Below are 21,011 nucleotides of genomic sequence, written 5' to 3' on the forward strand. Positions count from 1 at the left end.
TTTGTAAAAATCTCTGCTTTCCAATTTCCTTGCCTGGTGTCCACTTTCCTACTAAAACACGATATTGAGCTGATTTCTAATCTCCCCTGATGAAATTGCTAGTATTTTATACCTTTTCTTACTTTTTAGGATATAAAACAAGTAAACATTGCAAAATTAAAAATTGAACCGGTGCGTAAAGTGGCAAATGAAGACTATCAACATGGCTGAAGCGGTAAGTAAATAATAAAATTAAAAAACATTGAAGCAGGGGTTCTCAACTTGGGGTTGGCAAACCCTAACGGTTCCCGGTAAGATTTCCAGAGGTACTTGATGTGAAACACGATCTGGCACGTTTTAGGTCTTTGAGGTACTTTACGGGGAAAAGTTGTAAGCCTTTGAACAGGTGTTCTGTATTTCACATACAGGTATTCTGTGTAAAGGCTTTATGCCGTCATGTTACCAAAAGATGGTGAAAGTGATGGCCATATTATATTTTGACGTGTCATAAACAAGGCACAAGTTAAACTCATTCTACTTGTCTCAAAGATAAACTCATAGAGGAAAATTGCAGTAAAAACATAAAGTTAATAACGAAATACAAGTATTATTGCGTTGGGTAAATATCCGAGCAGTTGATAGCCGAAATGAATTGCGAATCACCACTTTTATCTTTTTGTTTTGCAGCAAAATTCTAACTTTGCAGTATTTTCTATGATCATGACAATCATTGGCATGGCACTCTTGGGGTTCTCATACGTAGTACTCAATCCTTTAACACCACTTTTCAACGAAATGTTCAATGAAACTTATCAGGTACGTAGCAAATCATTGAATTTATGCAAAAAAAGATAAAAGAAGCATACGATTTTCTTGTATGATATGTCATTCGCCTTTTAAAAATTTGCTGGTTCTTTTACTTCGATTAATTGCAATGAAAAAGCATCTTATCATGCTCAGTCCCAACAGTTACCTTAATTGCAACTACTTAGTTAGGTGTTTGTATGTATGCGTGTATTTTTATCTGTGTGTGTGTGTTTCTGTGTCTGTCTGTGTGAGTGTACATGTGTGTATGTCTGTGTGTGTGTTTCTGAGTGCATTTCTGTGTGTGTGTGTTTCTGTGTATGTCTGTGTACGTGTACATGTGTGTGTGTCTGTGTGTGTGCATCTGTGTGTTGCGTTTGTGTGTGTGTATGTGTGTCTGTGTATGTGTGTATGTGTATGTGTGTCTGTGTATGTGTATCTGTGCATGTGTGTCTGTTTGTTTTTGTGTGAGTGAGAGTGTGTGTTTGTACGTGTGCGTGCAGATGTGTATGTGTAATTGAAATGCACTCCCACAACTTGTTGATGCAGCCAGCCGCCGAGAGAACCACAAGAGCTCAATTAAACATTGTTCTCCAGCAATCTGAAGGTAACTGACTCGTGACTACATGCTTCGCTTTTTTGCTAAATTTGTCACCATATTTTCGAACACTTTTCCCAGAGTCGTTACAACGAAACTTTGCCTTTTTCTAATTGGATCACGTTGTTGTCTGTGACGTCATCTGCAATCATAATAGGAGCAGTGATTGGCGCCATCTCGGTTGGAAAGATGTTGATGCTGCTAAGCAGGAAACAAGTTCTGCAGTTTTGCCACGTCATTTCGCTAGTTGGAATTGTTGTAGTGGCTTTAATCGGCAAAATGACTTCTTCTTATGAGGTCATAATAATTGGACGCATCCTATCAGGAATTTCAATGGGAGTTACATATGGTAAAAAACTAATCTTCAAATCAGTTTTATTTTGTACCCTTTTCTTTTAAACTACCCTTGTTGTACGAAATTAATCTCTTAAAATAATATCAAATTTACTATATAATAAAAATAATAAAAAATAATATTTGTAAATTTATCTATAGAACTTAGAAAAAATATTGCAACAGAATTGTCTTGGAACTAATAACATTTCAAAAATCTTCAGCACACATTAGAACTGGAGCAATTACACAGTTTTCAGATCAATTAAAGTTTACTTTACAATTGCACCATAAAATTTTTAATTACAATTACAAATGTTCTGAAATTTTCAAATTACAATTACTTCTAAATATAATAATTACATTTTTCAATTACAAAAATTAAATGTTTCAGTATTCTTGTTCATGGATGATTTTTAAGAGTTTGAATTATCAAAGATAAGTTGAATTGCATTTACATTTTTTTAAAGATTTAGTTGCAACGCCGAAGTCCCTTTTGAACCCTAACTAGCATGTCAAGAAAAGTATGGATATCATGTGTGTTACTTTCCAAATGTAATTGAGACTTTTTGTCGTGCAACTGCAATTTCATTTCATGTTGTAAGTTCCCAATGCATGTTCAGCTTACCAATATCATGACAATTGTCTACTTTCACACTTGTGACATAAAAATCGCTTTGTTTTAATTTTACAATACTTCCATAGGGGAAAGGTTTGGGCTACCATGGCCAAGTGTTTGGTTTAGCAACTTTCAGGCTTTTTCAAAAAAAACTTTTGTTTTGCACTCATTTTGTGGCTGTAGTTAGGTGTCTCGTAGTTCCAAAATTTCTTGTTTATGTTAAAAACATAATTTTAACAATTTCTTTCAGTCGTTATTCCAGTTATTATTGCGGAAATATGCGCCAGAGAACGGCAAAGTCTTTGGCAGTGTATCTCAGCCACAAGCACCGGTTTGGGCGTATTATTGGGAGTAGTATTTACCCATCCTCAGGTATGTAAAAAATGACAAGCGTCAATTAAAAATGCAAGATGTATATGAACAGGATTAATACTATCACTAATAAATAGCAAATGGCCTCTTCCTCTTCTTGTAAATGTGGTGCCGAGAAACAGACCACACCATGAACAGTTGTCGAATCGTCAAGTCACCTAACGGAAAGGAAGATCTGCTCATCTTGGATGATAACATTAACGACTGGCTGCTCTCTTGTAGCCTTCCAGTGTAGTTCGGGAACATCGTGAATCTGAGGTGGTAAGCGGATAGACCTTCGGCTCTAGAGGGTCACACAATAAAGAACAAGATTAATAAATATGCACTTTTAGTAAATAGTAGTGTAACTGTATTTAGTGTATGAGCACTATTAAATAAATTAATAGATAAAGTTGAATTTTGAAGTTTTAAATAAAAAAGTAAAATTTGAAAATTCTGGATTGTCGCATAGATCTCTTTGCTACTTGTCGGTTTGTTGTCATTAGTCGAATCCAGGGCTCACCACGTGGAGGTTGACAACTTGAGCCCCAACTTGAGTCGCATAGATGATTGTTGGTATAAAATCAGACATTTTAATAAACGTAAATATTCTTAACTTATAAAGCAATGAACTTACAAATTGTATGAAAAAAAGATTTTCTGAAAAATTGGGTCATAAATCAAAATGCAATGTCCGTCATGTGGTTTAGGCCTACAAAGCAATTACTTGATTATTCGACATCTTAGCCAAACATGTTTTTTTAATTTTTTTCTTTTTTATTAAACAAATTGTTTAACAACAGCACAAACTGATAAACTTAGACCAATATTTCATTACTTGGTTATTGAAATCGTGAAAATTTTTGACTCGGCTGAGAAAGATTTTTGAGAAACGTAGTCTTAGAAGTTTCGCACTTTTGAGGAGGTTCCGAACCCTCGACGCTGGATCGGTCACCAAGACAAACAAAGTGAAGTTTCAGCTTATTGCAATAATGCTGAACTATAAATTATTTCATGCATAAGATGCGGTTAAACGGAGGATTGAGGCGCGGAATGAATGAAAGGTTTTCACTTTCCCAAGCCTTCGACAAAAACAACGCAACTTTTCCTCCCTTGGAAGAAGCTATAGCTGAACATTTTACAAACTAGAGGAATCAGAACATAATCAAATGATCAAAAATATTGTTACTTATGTTCACTTTGACCTGCAGAAGTTTTTCAACATGGGCATCGTTATTTAGAAAAAAAATGATTCCATTGTGTTTTTTTCGCATCTTTATCTTATCTAGACTAAACCAGCCCGTGTCCAAAGTTTTCTTTGGAATCGTTAAGCATGTAGTTTTTTATTTGAAGACCTACAGTAGTTTGGCCTAAGAAACATCAATTTAATAAATTTATTTTATTTTTTGTTTTTGTCAGCACTAAAAATGCCCAATTACTAACGCAAGAGATTTTAATAAGTATGGTCAATAGCCAAATTGTTTTTATTTTCTTGATATTTTGATCGAGTAGCCGTGTGTTGGGGTACTTGAGGGCGTATTGGTATCGGGGCAACCTAAATGAAACTTAAAAAATGAATTTGATGAACACGGTTTGTGTGTGCGCAAACGGTCTTGTTCTCTTTCCTTTCTTTAGTCTAGCTTTATAACTCCATGCTAATAATAAGAAACAATTGTGCACGTCTTCGTTTTATTTCTCCATTTTCTCAACTCTGGTGATAAGTCAGTCAGTCAGTTCATTTATTTGTCACAAACACAAACATGAAAAGAATACAAAGTATATATACAATAATTGGTTGTGTGTCATATGACGAGGAGACTGCGAAAAGACCAAACGGTCATCTAGTCAGCAGCCACCTCAAGCTAGGTGATGTAGGCCTAAATAACATATACGTATACAGTAAATACACAAACACATATACAAAAAATCAAGCATTTGGTGATACAGATACACATGTTTTCATTATGCAAAAAAGAAAAAAGAAAAAAAAAAAAAAAAAAAAAAAAAAAAAGCAAACAAACTAAGCAGGTTTACCATGCTGCTGAAAGAATTAATTGTGAGTGGAGTTTAAGAGATATTAATCGACAATTTTAATCAGTAAAAAAAGATAAAAAGCAACATATATATATATACCAAAGAGATGAGCAAATAGAATAGAATAATGTAATTATATAGACAAAACAGTTATTATTCAACAGTGTCGTTTAAATCAAGAAGGTAGTTTTTAAAGTTTCTTTTAAAAGAAGTTGGAGAAAGACTTTTGAGATCACCTGGGACCTCATGCCACACTTTAGGACCCCTTATTAACATCTGCCTTTTACCTAATTCAGTACTCACCCTTGAAACAAAATAGTTACTGCTGGATGATTGGCGCGTATTGTGTGAGTGGCATTCAGATAGTCTGTGGAAGATATTACATTCCGTTTCTGGTAATAAATTTAAATGGACTCTGTGCATGTATTTTGCTATCTCCAGTTTATAAATTTCTTGTATATTTAACAGCTGTAGTTTTTGGAAGAGTTGCAATGTGTGAGCTGTATAGTTGCTGAATGTCATGGTTCTAACAACTCTTTTATGCAGCTTAAATAAATGATCCAGCGCATTGTCACAAGCTCCACCCCAACTGGATATGCAGTATTGAAGATGAGAATATATAAGACTGTAATACACAGTCTTCAGTGTGTTAGTATCCACATAATTTCTAAGTTGAAGAATGGCCCAGGAGCCTCTAGCAAGTTTTTTACAAACATTTTGAATGTGACATTTCCAGTTGAGAGAGTCATCAATTAATACACCAAGATATTTAATACACTTTTTTCTTTGCAATTTAATTCCGTTTATCGTAACGTGCATCCTTACATCGAGCTTTTGTTTAGTTAGTATCATGTACTCAGTTTTGTTGTAGTTAATGGAGAGCTTGTTCATTTTCATCCAGTTGTCAATTTTGATCAATTCTGTATTGACGTTTTGTTCTAGAGAAGAAAGATTTTTGTTGGACATAGTTAAATTGGTGTCATCCGCAAAAAGGCTCACTTGGAAAGAAGAAATGGAAGGAAGATCGTTTATGTAAATAATGAATAACAACGGTCCAAGAGTGGAACCCTGTGGAACACCACATGTTATACTGCGCAGACCTGATGCCATACCATTAATTATTGTGTATTGCTTTCTGTGTGTGAGATAACTTTCTAATAGTTTCAAAGGTAGTCCACGTATTCCATATCTTTGTAATTTCTTGATTAGGATATCATGATTTACTGTATCGAATGCTTTTGCAAGGTCAAGAAATATTGAACAAGTTATGTTTTTTTTATCTATATTTGAAATAAATTCATCGTATATGTGAGAGACAGCGAGTGAGGTAGAATGACCACTCCTGAAACCATGTTGACATGAAGTCAGAAGATCTGATTTGTCAAAATAACTGTAAATCTGTAAATTGATAAGCAAAAGAAACGACTGTCCTGTAACTAAACCAAACTAAAACTGCTTGAATTTTCCTCCACGTAGTCAAAAAAATGAATCGTGTGACTTACAAAAAATGTGAGATCATCTGGAGGCAAGCGCGAGACTAATTTAGCTTCTCGCGCGAGCTTGCGGTGATCGAAGCCAGACGTCACATGTGCATCAAAACAACCTCTTTGCCTTTGACGTCTGTGCACTATCATATGTAGTTTAGTTTTTGTTTTGTTTTCTTTTTTCCATTGCAATGACTCTTACTAGTGATGAAGCTTGTGTCATATGAAATGTCATCAAGTTTCTTTATATCTTGTCATCATTTGTTGTAGACCTTCCATGGGAATCATTTTCTGAAAACATCGCTTTTGTTTAGATTTTAGGTACGAAACAACTTTGGCCTATTGCCGTTGTTTTACCTGGGATATTTAATCTTTTCTACTTGCTGGCAAGTCACAAGATCCCTAATACACTTTTCTATGTGGCTAGGCAAGGTGATAAAGACAAGACCATGGCTCTCTTGAAGAAAATGCGCACTAATAACAAGGTGAAATAATAAGGTTTAAGTTTTAAAAAATTACGTAATTAACCAAATTTCTTTTACTTTAAAGCTTGCTTCAGGTTCAAAATTGCTGATAGACAACAATAAAACACAAAACTATGTTTCAAAGTAAAAAACTGTTAAAAATTTGTTTCTACTTTGTGTAATCCGTACTTAAGATTTCATTAAACCAAATAAAACACAAAATAAATAAACATAAATAAATAAACATAATTAAAGACACACATTCCAATGCAGGTGTTGTGCTGGACGTTACAGAAATCCAAATTTTAAAACCTTTCAGATGTGGAAGAAAATGAAGCTAAATCCTTTGCTTCGTAAAACACCTATGCATAGCATCTTAGCAATGACTTTGCATAAATTTCAGTAATATGCTATTTGAAAAGACAAATATGGACTGCCACAATTAGAAATCTAATCTAGCAAACTTAAAGAACTAAAAGAATAAAATACTGTGTGGACTGTGGAATGAAAAGATGCTGTATATGGTATAGGATTATAGCTTATGCTTTTGGAAAACTTTACAGTTTAGACATCATAGTTACAAGCAATCTCGTATTACGTATCGTAGGCTGAACTGGAACAAGAATATGACTCTATGTTGGGAGAAATGAAAGGGGCAAAAATGATTGGACTAACTGAAATTTTTAAGACAAAACAATACAGGTTTGTTTGGTTCAGTACTGTATGTTACTGAGGTGCAAACAGCATGGTGGTAGACTACTGTATTAATATTGCGCGTTTACCTTCGGTTGAATTTTTCACTTCAAGTTATGGGGTTTTATAACATGATACGTTCTTCAGATATAAACTTAAGGTAAACTGTCACAGGATGTGTAACTTGATAATCTGCGTGTATTATGACATTTCGTCAATCAGACGCGACTGAGATTTTTAGGGGACTATATTAGGTAGTGACTACCTGACTAACTCTCTTTTTCTGTTGTTATTTAAGTTTCTTGTTAATTGACAACTATTAAATTTTTTTCATAGTTTTGAAATTTGTGTGCGATAATGGTTGTTTTGACATTGAATTTCATTTAGTATGTTTAGTTGATTTACAGCAACATGGTCCTGTGTTGCGTCATGCTAGACAGGTAGTCATTACCTGGTCTAGCTCCCTGAAAAAGTCAGTCGTGTCCGATTGACAAAACGTCAAAATAAACGCAGATTATCACCTTACACATCTTATGATAGTTTACCTTAGTTTACATCTGAAGAACGTATCATGTTATCAAACTAAATGCCTAGGCAACAGCCTTAACCAATGCTTAGTCATAAAGTTGTTGCAAAGTCAGTTAATTTGCTTCTGCTATACTTATTTTTAAGTCAATAAACACTTCAAGTTAAGATTTTACACATTGCAATTTTAGATAGATATTTGTTTAGACTTGATAGTTTCCACAAACAACTTACACGGCTAACTGTGTATAATCACAAACTCTTCTTTTTTCAGAATGCAGTTCTTCAACGTTTTCTGTCTTTTCGCAAATATTCAGTTATGTGGGGCAGGTTGCATCATTCTTTACTCTGATAGAATCTTCAAAAAAGCAGGAATAAAAAGCGATCAAGCCACCAACGTCACGGTTGGATTGTTCGCTAGTCAGTTTTGCATATCCATGTGTGGAGTAAGTATTAGGACGATGTCACGACTTTACAAAATAAGTGCAGTGCTTTACTATAAAAATGATAGTGATTATATCTCTATTCCAATCAAACAAAATATTGCTTCAAACTTTAGAAAAGTCTGTTTTGGTCTCCTGAACGGAAAGACACATACAGTACATGAGTGCTTTAAATCGGCATTATGGTGCGACCGTGCTTTAACAAAGGACAGAGATGCAGACATAAAAGTCATTCGAGCATTTGCTGAAGCCCGCATAAGCTATAGAACTGGCTAACATAATCACCAGACGGAAAATACATTGTATATCCAATAAGAGAGTGCTATAGACCGCACTCTTGTGAAGGCGTGAACGGGCGTTAAGTCTGCACTCTGTTATTCCAACAAATATAAACCTACGAAGAGAGTGCACTCTTTTAAATCTGGTTATTGTAAACCATGGCCACCTGGACGTGCTGGCTGATCTGACCAAAATAAATATTACGTTAATCAATTATTAAAATGGTTCGATTAAATGATTAACCGTTGACCGCTAAATGGTTAACCGGTCCAAATACTTCATCTTTACTCATCTTGAACTCTGTTTAGCCAAATCTTGTTGAACGACTGGGAGGAAGACTGGTTCTGTTGATTTCAAGTGCCATGCAAATACTTGCCTTGATCCTGTTCACAATCAGCCAAGCTACCATTGATCTTGCTCCCGAGGAGATGCCATATGTGTCTGTTACTGCGATGGCGATATTTCTACTTTTGTAAGATTGCATTAAAGTTGGTATCCACTCTCTGTTCTCTGTTGTATACTAAAAATGGGCCGAATTTCGACTATAAAATGTCAATGATGAAATGGTTTTCATTGCATTGATTAAGTATATTATGAATTATTACGGCCAATTTCTATACCTTGATCTCATCGTTTTCAGCAACTACATCAGATTCGTTAAACTATTTTTGTGATGAGCAATTTAACTCAGGAAACAAGCAAATCAAAGTTACAAATCAGTCAAGAAATCTCATTCATTTTTACAGTGTCCCTACAGGAATCAATGTGATGTTATCCCACATAACACGACCACTCTCAGTAATCTTCTCCAAGATGCTATCTCTATCCTTGCATGCTATAATCCCTCTTAAACTAACCTTTTATTTGCGTTAGCAAATGACAGAATTGAGTGGTTTTAATAGATAACAGCCTACATGTTGCATATTCAGGGTTACAGTTAAGCTAACTTGCTATTTTGCAGCTTATCGTCGGGTACAAATATAGCAACAACAGCCATGGCAGCAGCTGTAACTATTGAACCAACTCGAGCCACAATCATGGGGTTCACTATTGTATTCTTCTGGATCTTAGCATGGTTCACTGTATTTATCTTGCCTTTCCTAGAGGTAAACAAACTTTTCCACAAATCGCTTCATACAAAGTTACATTAGATTTTTTTTTTAAAGTAATCCCGTTGTGAATAAGGACCAGTTAGAATAGGAAACGCAAGGTTTGCTTTTAAGGCCACATTAGAAGGGTCAATGCTCTGTCTAAAAAACTGCGCTTGGCTACAAATTTGCTCAGTAAAGAAACTTAAATTAGTTTGGGAATATTTTAAGAATTTGAAATAGTGCTGCATAATTTTGATCATGTGTGACGTTTGCAGGCGCCACAAATAATTTTTGTGATTCGCTTTTTCTTCCAGATTTCCCTCGGTGCATATGCCTTTACTATTTGGATTGGATGCGCCACTGCCCTTTTTATTTATTTCATTATTTTTCTACCTGAAACCAAAGGAAAAAGTGTTGACGAAATTCAAGCACGGCTTCTACGCAAGAAATCAAGCTCGACAGGGACTTACATTGATATGCAAGCTCAATCAAGGACTGAAAGCACTGCATAGTTTATGTCACTTTCTTATTGCAACTGCCTGCTCGAAAGTGACATCTTGCAAGCTAAACTAATGCCTGATGCTTTTGTCATCTGACAAATATTGTAATGATAGCTTTGCGATTGTGCAAGTCTTGTGATTGTGATTGTGTAAGGTTTTTGTGTAAGTCTTACAAGTCGTTTTAGTGCGTTTTTAAGAAAAAATCGTTGCTGACAATGCTTTAATCCGTACACGGATCTATGCTGGTGGCCATGCAAACACCATACCGTGATGTGGCTGTGGCTTAACTTTCCACAGCCAAGACGCTTCGCGCTAGCCGCTTCGTGCTAGCCGCTGTCTTGTTTCTGTTATAAGCTTTCCTGCAACAGATGCATTTCAGAAACAACTAAATTATTCACTAACGATTTGACTGTAAGAAGACGTTACCCGATCCATGTTTGAAGTATTCCTAATCTGTTGTAAAATCACACTTTAAGAATGTAATTCAAAGTGTACGGTAACTACATAATGAAAAGTTTGGGTGCTCATCAGGACAAATATCGTTTCTAGCACTGGTTGCAACGTTCCTCAGATGAACGTTACAACTAGTGCTAGAAACTATGCATACACAGGTAGCTACAAAGTTACACTTACCTGACGTTTCAAACATTTTAAAGGCTTTGTTGTACAGCAAACAAATTTGAAAGGTAAATTGAAACTCCGACTTGTTACAGCATATTTCATGTTGAAATTTTGCTAAAACCGAATCATGTAGCCTATTTGCTTTTCAAAAATCCCAAAACTTTACTGTACTTTGTGGTTTATATTAATAACATCAAAATGACAGGAAGAAAGTTAATCTTCGTTTAATTTAGAAAAAGGTATCTCCGAGCTTAATAAAAAGAATCAGAGGTTACAAGGTATACCTATTAGGGAGGGCCGTCGGAAACAGATCGCTTAGCAACTCGAGTTTCTTAGGAGGTTCGTCGAGTAAATGGCGAAATCGAAAACCATTCTTTAATTGAACGCCAGGAAGACGGTGCACAACCAGGGGCAAGTTTAGCTGATAGGGGCCTGGGGCACTCTTAGATCGGGAGGTTTCGTGCAAAAAAGTTTTTTGCGCCTAGGGCGCAAAAAACTTTACAAGGTAACTTGATAGTTACCCACACTGTTGCTGATGCCTTTACGCCAAGCTCAGTGGCCACCTTGTGACTAAAAATTAAACTTGAAGGAAAAAGGAGGCATTTTGCAGAAACTTCCAAAGCTGAGAAAAAATAATTATATTAACACAAAATCACGTTTTCCACGTCCGGTGGACTTTTAAAAGAGGGACCCGGAACAACTGCACCCTCTGCCCCCCTAAACCCGGGCCTATGCACAACACGGTCCAACTAATCAGTAAATCAGCCCATTTCAGGGATATTACCCCCTACCAATGGTGACGTTCTCCGAAATTGCGACCTAGTGAAAGAATAAAGTCATGAAGAAGGAGGACACCGGAGATTACAAGAAGGAAATGGAGCTGCGCGAATTTGCGGAAGCAGCCTCGACTAAACAAGTATCTACCATTTCGCCACTGTGGCGATCATCACGCGTGAGGGAGTGATCAGGAAGATTCTGAAGAAATGGGCCATGGTTAACACTAGAACGGCCGAAAAAAAGTATACCTCCAACGGCTGCTGGTGTCGAAATCGACACTTTTCACAAAAACTTTACTTTTCCGCAAAATTAGCAGTAAGATTTCGTTTTATTTTACAGCGATAAAACTATCTGAAGCACTTATTACTTTTGTCATCTATTTGCGCTGTTCATTTGTTGGATTTAGACAAAAATTATGACGTAGGCTACCAGGTTTTGATCAGTTCGAAGCTTGACTGTGCCATTTGATCAAACACATCAACTGCAACTTTGTTTTGGCTATAAAAATGGATTACAGAGGGTTTCTTTTTTTCTGTTGCATCAATACTGGAGCTGTCATGCATAGTGAAAAGAACTTTTGCATTTTTTTGCACAGATAGTTTACAAACATGCAACTGTTCGTTGAATTGTAGAAGAATTTACTGGAAAATCTTTCTCCTCCACCCTTGGTCATCTCCTTTGTCAGTCCTTTACTGTTAGCTCGAACAGTTCCAACAATGGTTATATTTCTTTTCTGTAGTAAACCAGCAAGATTCACCCTAGTAAAGAAGTTAACTATTGTGACGTTGTACCCGCTTTGTCTGTGTAAATTGGTGGTGATCTTGATCACTACATCCTTGGGGAGAAGCCTTCCATTTCGTTGATTTCTTTCAATAGTTCCGAGGTACGATAAGTACGGTACTGTATTGCATACGTATTTTGAATGAACCTCGGCTAATACCCAGAATTTCATGCCAAACTTGTCTGGTTTGTTTGGCATGAACACGATAAAAGGACATCTGTTTTCCATTGGAAATAGCTGTTCATCGATTGGTAGGCTCCAATCCGGAGTGTAATTGTTGATGCAATTAGCAACAAGTCCTTCCAGTGGCTCTCGAATATGAATAAACTTATCTGTTGCAAATCGCTGATAGATTTGTGAAAGGTATTTCTAAACTCAGTAGGATGACCTAAAATCAAGCCGAGCGATTGCACACATCAAGCCGAGTGTTGAAAAATTACCATGAGATACGCTATAAGTAACTGTGAAAACTATTGAATTAGTTTTTTCACACAGAAAATATTTTATACTTTACAAATCTTATTAAATTTGTATGAGGTGTCGATTTCAACACCTCGGCCGTTGGAGGTATATCCGTACATTGTAGATAGCACAAAAAAATTTTTTAGAAAAATAATACTGAACTATAAAATTTAAGCATAATTGGGAAGCAACTGAAAGTTTGAAAACGTTGCGATAACAATTAAGGCCCAAAATAGTGAATTAAATTTCTAAAAGTGTCGATTTCGACACCTTGGCCGTTCTAGTGTTAAGACGAAGAATAAAATCCCTATGGCAAGAAAGACTGCTAAATGGAAAACTTCATTGAAGGCCAGTCTTTGCCTCCACACTCTTTTCGACGTCGTTGACGACAAATTGCTGCACTCACTCGAGGTTGATTTCGTTAAGGACTGCGGAGCACGCATTGGTTTCATTGGAAACGTCGATTGGGAGGCAGTGAAATCTGAAAAGAAGAGGGATGAGCGTAAGGAGCAACTGCTTTCGAGAGAAAACGAGTGGAAGAACGCGAAGAATGTACACACGACTCGGATGACTACAATACAGAAGAAACTCCCAGAAAGCGCTTCCCTTCCGAGTGCTCGATTGTACTGTCGATCTTCGTACAGTTTGCGCGTGAGGCGGAAAGTTATGGAATTCCGAGTCGAACAGCAGGCTGCCCTCGCAACCGCAACATTACTGTACACAAAAGATGATTTCAATCCGACGATGGTAGTCGTCAGTCGACAATATGAAGGTAGTTCGTGCACGAAAACGGCTCCGTTTAGAGACGAGTCACTTCTCTTTCAGTTCGCTTCAACAATAGTTGAAGGCCTTTACTTTGACGACAGAAAGGATAAAACCCTTACATTGAATGGCATAACCGAATATCGTCAAAAATAAATCGAAGCCCACTACGTGATGCTGAAATACCCTAGATCTGAATATATCGACCACGTTTCCATTCAAGGGCGTTCAACCGGGAACAAAATTGCCAAAACGATGTTAGCTGCTCTTGAAGTCAAGTGAACTGACGTGAAAAGCATTCGGGTCGTTGGCTGCGACGGAACTGCCGTCAGTACAGGTAAGCACACAGGAGCCATCACCACCATTGAGCAACATATCGGGAGTACGGTGCAATGATCGATTTGCCAGTTTCACCTCAACGAACTCCTACTTCGGCATCTCTTCATCGAGCCGGACGGGAAATCATCAAGACCGCAAACCTTCAAAGGATTTATCGGCCGTGTCGTCGCTAATGATAAGTGCAAAATGGGAGAATTTGCAGTCGTCGAGTTCGAGAAGATAAAATCCAATCTGACGGAAGTCGATGAGGTGATAGAGATTAGCAGCAATCAAAAGTATCTGCTCGATATCGTGTTGGTCATCGAGGGAAGTTTGCCTCCACAAAGCACCCGATTCCGTCATCTAGGAAAACAGGGTCATTGCATGTGGTTTACTACCAAGCAAAACAAGAAAATTCACTTCTAGGTCCTTCATTCGGTTGGTTATGCTGATTCGCTATCGGACAGGCCAATTAAAAAATATTGTCGACAGTTGCCTATAAATAAATGCCTTTGCTGCGCATCCGGAGAATGTAGTTGGCCCTTCTGCATGACCAGGTAAACCAATGCGTAAGCTCGCAGTTCATCAGATCCAGAAAGCAAGGGACGAGTACACGGGTGGGATACGTCGTTTCGAAATACCTAAACTAAACTTTGAGTACACAGATTTGACAACAAACTCGTTGCTCCGGTGGAGCGAGCGGAAAATCACTGAACCACCAATTCTACGCGATTTCGGCATCCAGCAGCTCACAGAGGTCTTCGTCGAGACCGATGTTCCTACATCGATTGACAGTTTTCCGTGCTGCACACAAGCAGTTGAGCGCGCAATCAAACTCGTCACCGAAGTTAGCGATATGAAGTCATCGGCCATAACAGCAGACATGAACTTATCCTGACGCGAACTGCTGCTCGCTCACAGCGTTCACATTTTGAGTCAAAGAAAGATTACGTTCTCTGATTGTTTTTGACTGTTTTCGTCGATTTGTGTATTTTCTATTTTTTAATTATTTACTTTTTTTTTTAGAGGAAAAAATGTTTTTTTATTTTTTTATTTGGGTGATATTTATTTTTTTGCGCGGCGTTTTCCACGGCCCGATCTAAAAAAGGTTTTCAGATTATTTGTTTGTGACCTAAGCCTCCTATCTGAGCCGAGTTGCTAAGTGATTTGACAAAAAAAGTGCATTGACGGCCCTCCCTAATACCTATCCTATTTAATACGCCCTGAGTAAATGTATACAAAGCGTTTTCACCATCTGCTTAGGCCGGTAGCTAAACCAGGATCGCATCAGTTGAAAGCAAGCACCTTACTTGCAGCGCCATGTTACAGTGAACCTTGCTTTACCTTTGATTTGAACTTGACTTGATATGGCATCAAAGTTGACTCCACATGTTTGGTTTATGTCGTAATATTTCATGACATGTCTGTAACTTTCTGACTTTCAATGTAATTATTGAATTTATTGTTCCCTGTAATTTTCAGAAGTTTGCTAATTCAGCGTAATTCAACTTTTATTCACATTTTGTGTCACTTTACTAAACACTGACGGAAGTTGATGTTTTTTGTGGGTTTCAGAAAGTCAAATTAAAGCAAACAAACGTATTTTACATGACTAGACACCATGACCCACTTACTGCAAGAGGGTGTTTTCAAATTATTTTTCAGGTAGCCACTTTGACATAACAATTTTGTAAAAGCCTGCAAAGCACGCACCAATCAGAAACTGCGTTGTCTGCGACGTCATTCGTAAATCGAAGTTAGAGGAAGAACAGGAAAAAAACGTAAACAGTTCCAAAACTAAAAATAAGTGAACGTTCCGCTGCAGGTATCGTAGCGTAGAGGGTTAGAGCTGAGGAATCCATTTCAATAACGTTTGTTAGATTATCATTTCTGTCATAACTTTTTTTTCCTTCGTAATTACTAAACGAAGTTCAAAGCACGGATCAACTCTCCGGCTGAGTGCTAGAAGGATCACAGCTGGACAGTAGTCACTTAAACATGTTCTGATTGGATGACATGTGTCAGTGTGTCTTATTAAGAATTGACAGGCCAAAGTGTCTAGCCTGCCTATATTTCATGCTTTTAATGGCAAATCACCAAATGCTAGGAACATTATAAAACTGAAAATTATTTTGGTTTTACCTTAGCAGTTAAATCAAAGATGATCATTTTGCTATAAACTAACCGCATTTTTGAAATTCAAAAGTTATAGGAAACAATGAACAAGATTTTCTTTCGTAGTAGTACGTGCATGGAATCATTTAACTTTGCTTGTGAAATCTAATTATAGACCTACAAAGACACACAAGAGTAATAATTATTATAATCGTTTAGGTTTGTATGGAATAACAGATTAGATTCTGCTTTCAAGAGGAAAAGTAAAAGTATGATGAAAAACATTTACAAAAAAATTAGTGATGATATAAAAGTGAAGAAACTTACAGCATGTGACACGTCATAATAGGCTCCGCCTCACTTTTAGCTGTACGTTGTAACGATAAGCGACAGCATCTACAGTAAATTATAATTCACAGTAATGCCACCCAAAAATTATTATTTTATTGGATATTTTTGTAATGAACTGTATGGTAGCGGATAATTTTGGTTTTGGAAGATATTTTTTAGCAGTTCTCACTGTCTCTTCTTGAGACCTGATTGCAAACGGTTTCTTTCTGTTTGCAAGACTTGGAGAGTTTGGAGATCTCAAAAATCTGAAAAAAACTATATTGTCGCCGGCTCAATCATCAAGCTATAAACTGGGAAAATCTTCCGCACATAAAAATAACGTTTGACCCAAACATCGATGACTTTTTGAGGACAGAAAGAAAGCCCCGCGCAGTCTTCCCAGGCGTAACAGCTGCCAAATTGCATGGCACAAAGGCCTTATTTAGCTTACAAGCTGTTACGCCTGCTTTCGGACAAATTTATTAACCACAACATTTCTACAATCGGATACTTCACTCTACTGATCTTGGTCACTGGACCTGCGTCAGTAGTTCCAAGCGTCTACAAGTTTGCAAAGCTGCCATGAACAACTTTTTACTGTAGAGCTGTGGTTCCCAACCGGGGTGCCGCGGCACCCTGGGGTGCCAATTGCAATGCTCAAGGGTGCCGCGAGATATTGAGATATTGCAATTTTGTGGCTCATTCTTTATTTTAACTTTAAGTGCGGAATTTATTTATTTCTAAGTCTAACCGAGTTTCAGTGCGTATTAAGTTATTACAAGCTCAGTTGCTGGCATTTATCCGGTATGTCAATAATGAAAAGATTACAGAGCAGTTTTTTTGTTGCAAAGTACTTACAGAAACTACCGCCGGTCAAGATATTTTCAACACTTGAATAAGTATCTGAAAAAAGCGGGGTTATCTTGGAAACAGTGTGTAGGAATTTGCACTGATGGAGCTCCATCGATGGTTGGGTCAATTAAAAAATTTTTATCGTTAGCAAAAAGGCAAAATAGTGATATTATAACAACACGCTGTTTTCTTCATCGCGAAGTTCTTGGCTGAAAAGCATTAGGTTCAGAATGTAAAAGAAGTGTTAAATAAAGTTGTCAAAATGGTCAGCTACCGGTACATCAAAATTCCAAATAAACCACTTAAATCACGTCTATTTGCCAAGCTTTGTAAGGAAATGGGAGCGAACTATGCTCATCTTTTGTTGTATACCGAAGTAAGATGGTTGTCGGGTGGAAAAGCATTGTCACGAGTAGGCTACTGTATATGAGTTAAAGGATAAAATGCTCTATTTTGTCAGCCTTGAAAAGCAAGAAGAATTTTGTGATTTTTTTGCGATTACAGTTAGGTCTCCAAATTAGCGTATTTAGTAAATATCTTCGACCATTTAACCCATTTACGGCCAGTGTTCTTTTAAAAGGACATCGTATTGAATGCATCAGTATTGCATCATCTTATTTTGATTGAATCATTTTGGACTTGCTAGTAGTTATTTAGGGTCTGTTTTGGAAGGTGTTGATAAATATTTGCGAACAACGTACTTTTTCTGAATTCTGTAAAAGTTTGAAAATTGTTGAAAAATGAGAAGAGCCCGGTGAAGTGAAGTGAGGAGGAACATGCACGTTTTATTGCCTATTGGTAATAGATATGAATTATGTTTCTTCATAGTTTGACACTCTATAATATTGTGCTTCCTACTGCACTCTAATCTGTGTAAGGTTTTGCTTCTTTTATTTGTTTATTTTGCTTTATATTTATTGTTGCCTTTTAAAAGAACATCGGCCACATGGCCACATTTTTTTGGTTTCTATGCTTGTGAAACCTGGACATTATACCGCCGTGACATCAAACGTCTTGAAAATTTTCAGCAGAGGAAACTGGGTCAAATGCATAGGCACTCGTTGGGAAGATTGTCTCACCAAAGATGCAATCCCGCGCTAGGTTGCCCAGTTCAGAAGCCACCATATTGCAACACTGCCTTCGCTGGCCAGGACATGTCATGAGAAGGACAACGAAGAGAGACAACTAGAGACAGGAAACCCCCCCAGAAGACCACAAATGAGATACAAATATCAGCTGAAAGTCTCCCTCAACCATGCAAACATTGATCTAGATTCATGGGAAAACCTTGCTAGTGACAGATTACTCTGGAAAAAAAGATCTAAGAAAGGCACGGAAATTTTCGAAAAAAAAAGGATACAAAAAGCCCAAGAAAAACGAATACTAGAAAAGCTAAAACTACCACGTCCCTCCCTCCATACAATCCATACCCCCCATACAATGTGACTTTTGCCCACGTCTTTTTCATCATACACTGGCCTCCAAAGCCATATATGACATCACCATCCAAAGCCAAATTTGATTTGATGACGAAACCAATGCTCGGTCACGAGCTGGAGCCGACAACTGTCAGTGGCGTATAGCTAATAGCTATGGTTTGTGCCGCCCGCGGCGGACCATGACTTTGCACCCCTGAACGCGTAAAGTTGGAACCAGCAAATAGAATTCGAGCCAAATCCGTTTCAAAAAATATTTTTACTATGCTTTTTCGTTTAGGCTTAAAAATATTCTGCCGCCACAAGCTTCCGCCCGGGGGGGACTGCCTAATGGGGAAACACCCTCCCACTAGCTACGCCGATGGTTATCGTGAATACAATATGTTCATACAATAACTTTGAAACGTCCTTCAAGAAAGATCTGACAAATTTCTACCGAAACAAACACCTTTTTATGTTAAGGTATCGCGAGATTTATATTTGACTATGTGGCTGGTGTCCTTTTAAAAGGCAAACAAACAAATGCATCAAAAAAGCAAAAATTATCAAATTTTTTTAAACTAATTCAAAAGTTATGACAATACAACTTTGTGGCTGAAATATTTCCTATAAAGAGCAATGGGAACTTGTGACGGCTTTTAATGGGTTAATCAGAATTCTTCTGGTGTGAAATTTTGCTGTTAAAACAGGTAGTTTTTTATGTTGCAGTTGTCTAGATAAAGTCAGTCGTGCAAACTGACCAAACGTTGGAAATAAAGCTGGGTATCATTTTCAACATTTTCTGGTAGCCTAGTTTGCAGTCACCACAAAAACAAATGCCGTTTTGTCACGCTGTGTTAGTTTCTTGCTTTTCGTTATCCCACTATGTAACTCGAAATATGTCGCTACTAGAGATGTAAAAAAACAGTTTTTTTTGTTTTTAAAAAAAACGAGCTAGTTTTTTTTTGTTTTTTATCGTTTTTTTTGTTTTTTATTCGTTTTTTTTTTGTTTTTTTTACCTATTTTGACATAAAATGTCACAATATGCACAATATGCAGCAATTAGGGTAAACGCATTGTAATAGCGTCTCTTTCAACAAACAAACAGTTTCATAACTCGTATAACTTATTTCAAATCAGACTATATGTCTGGTAGGCTATATTGTTTCATTGCAATTTTGTAGATCTCAAGTCTCAACACACGAGCCATAAAAATTTCTCATCGTCTCAAATAGTAGTAACAGTGTCCTATGGTTGGCACATCTCAAGTATTGTCTGTAATTTGGTCCAGCCAGTTGTTAAATGCAGTACCACACTCGTGTACAGTTTCGAAACCACCTGGGATTTTGGTTAATGGGCATGTTAGGACCAGGTGGTCAATGTCCTGTTTCTCTGCTTCACAAAGGCACTTTTCACCAGCACACCACACCTTTTCCAGTACAACATCAAGAGGTTGTTCCAGTTGATGTGCATTTGGTGCAAACTTGATGAAAACCACACAAGCGGTTCTCGAGTTATAAGTGAAACAACCTTAGCCACTAGGTGGCTTCATAGATAAAGAGCAATAGAAAAACGGCAATATCTCAAGAACCGCTCAACATATTTGGATAATTTTTAGCTCTACTCCCATGTTTTCTAGGTGAACTATCTGTTTATGAACAACAAGTTTTGGCTACTACTTTTTTAGATAAAAAGAAATTAACCTCTTGTCGTGACGCACCGATAAAACCACGATGCGTAACTTGAAAAAGCCATTTTTTTTTTAAAGCAGTGTAGTGCTAAAGTCCCAACTTTTAGCCCAAATCACATTTAAATGTAGTGAAAGATGGAAACATTTTGATTTTTTTATTATCCATGCAGAGGTTCAATACTCCTTTGTGATGTGATAGTCATGTTTGTTTCCCTTGATCACACCATTGTGCTGTCATAGACATGTTTAAAAGAAGTATGGTTGCACTTAATCCATGCAATTTGAACTAGTTTGCAGGACTTTGAGACTTCAGCACTTTTCTGCTTTTGCCAAACTTTTCGTCAATCTTTCCTCTATCAAAAAAAAAAAAAAGTTATAGTTACGCATTATGGTTTTATTGGTGCGTAACGACAAGAGGTCAATTTCTTTTTATCTCAAAAAGTAGTAGGCCTAGTTCCCAAATAAAATAAGTTTTCATTTTTGATGTTTGTTTTGTATTTTTATCCTGCATTGCGGGAATATGGGTAAAACTCTATACTTGTCAGGAAAAGTATTATGAAGCATTTATTCACTATGTGAACACTGAGCAGTGCTGAAAAACTTCACTTTAAAGGAAAAATTTCTTCATTCAGGGTTGGTAGTTACTAGCAATAGTCAACATGGGTGGTGGGCATTTGACAGGAACATTAAC

General features: G+C 37.0%; 1 protein-coding gene across 1 annotated transcript; it reads left to right on the plus strand.

Annotated features, from left to right (window-relative positions):
* The first annotated feature begins 202 nt into the window (after positions 1-202).
* LOC145768091 (solute carrier family 2, facilitated glucose transporter member 5-like) lies at positions 203-10,751 on the plus strand. The gene is made up of 10 exons (XM_082579565.1): positions 203-214; positions 667-795; positions 1,463-1,730; positions 2,584-2,705; positions 6,517-6,687; positions 7,274-7,368; positions 8,159-8,330; positions 8,915-9,078; positions 9,568-9,712; positions 10,012-10,751. The coding sequence occupies exons 1-10, from the start codon at positions 203-205 to the stop codon at positions 10,207-10,209; spliced, it is 1,476 nt and encodes a 491-aa protein (XP_082435691.1). The 3' UTR covers positions 10,210-10,751.
* Positions 10,752-21,011: the final 10,260 nt, after the last annotated feature.

This window comes from Aplidium turbinatum, chromosome 1 (assembly GCF_918807975.1).
Source record: "Aplidium turbinatum chromosome 1, kaAplTurb1.1, whole genome shotgun sequence".
NCBI lineage: Eukaryota > Metazoa > Chordata > Ascidiacea > Aplousobranchia > Polyclinidae > Aplidium > Aplidium turbinatum.

Bases quoted from the DNA above. Each gene is read 5' to 3' on its own strand.
- LOC145768091 (XM_082579565.1), top strand. The intron at 2,706-6,516 runs GTATGTAAAAAA...GCTTTTGTTTAG, and splicing joins TAGTATTTACCCATCCTCAG to ATTTTAGGTACGAAACAACT. The intron at 6,688-7,273 runs GTGAAATAATAA...TACGTATCGTAG, and splicing joins AAATGCGCACTAATAACAAG to GCTGAACTGGAACAAGAATA.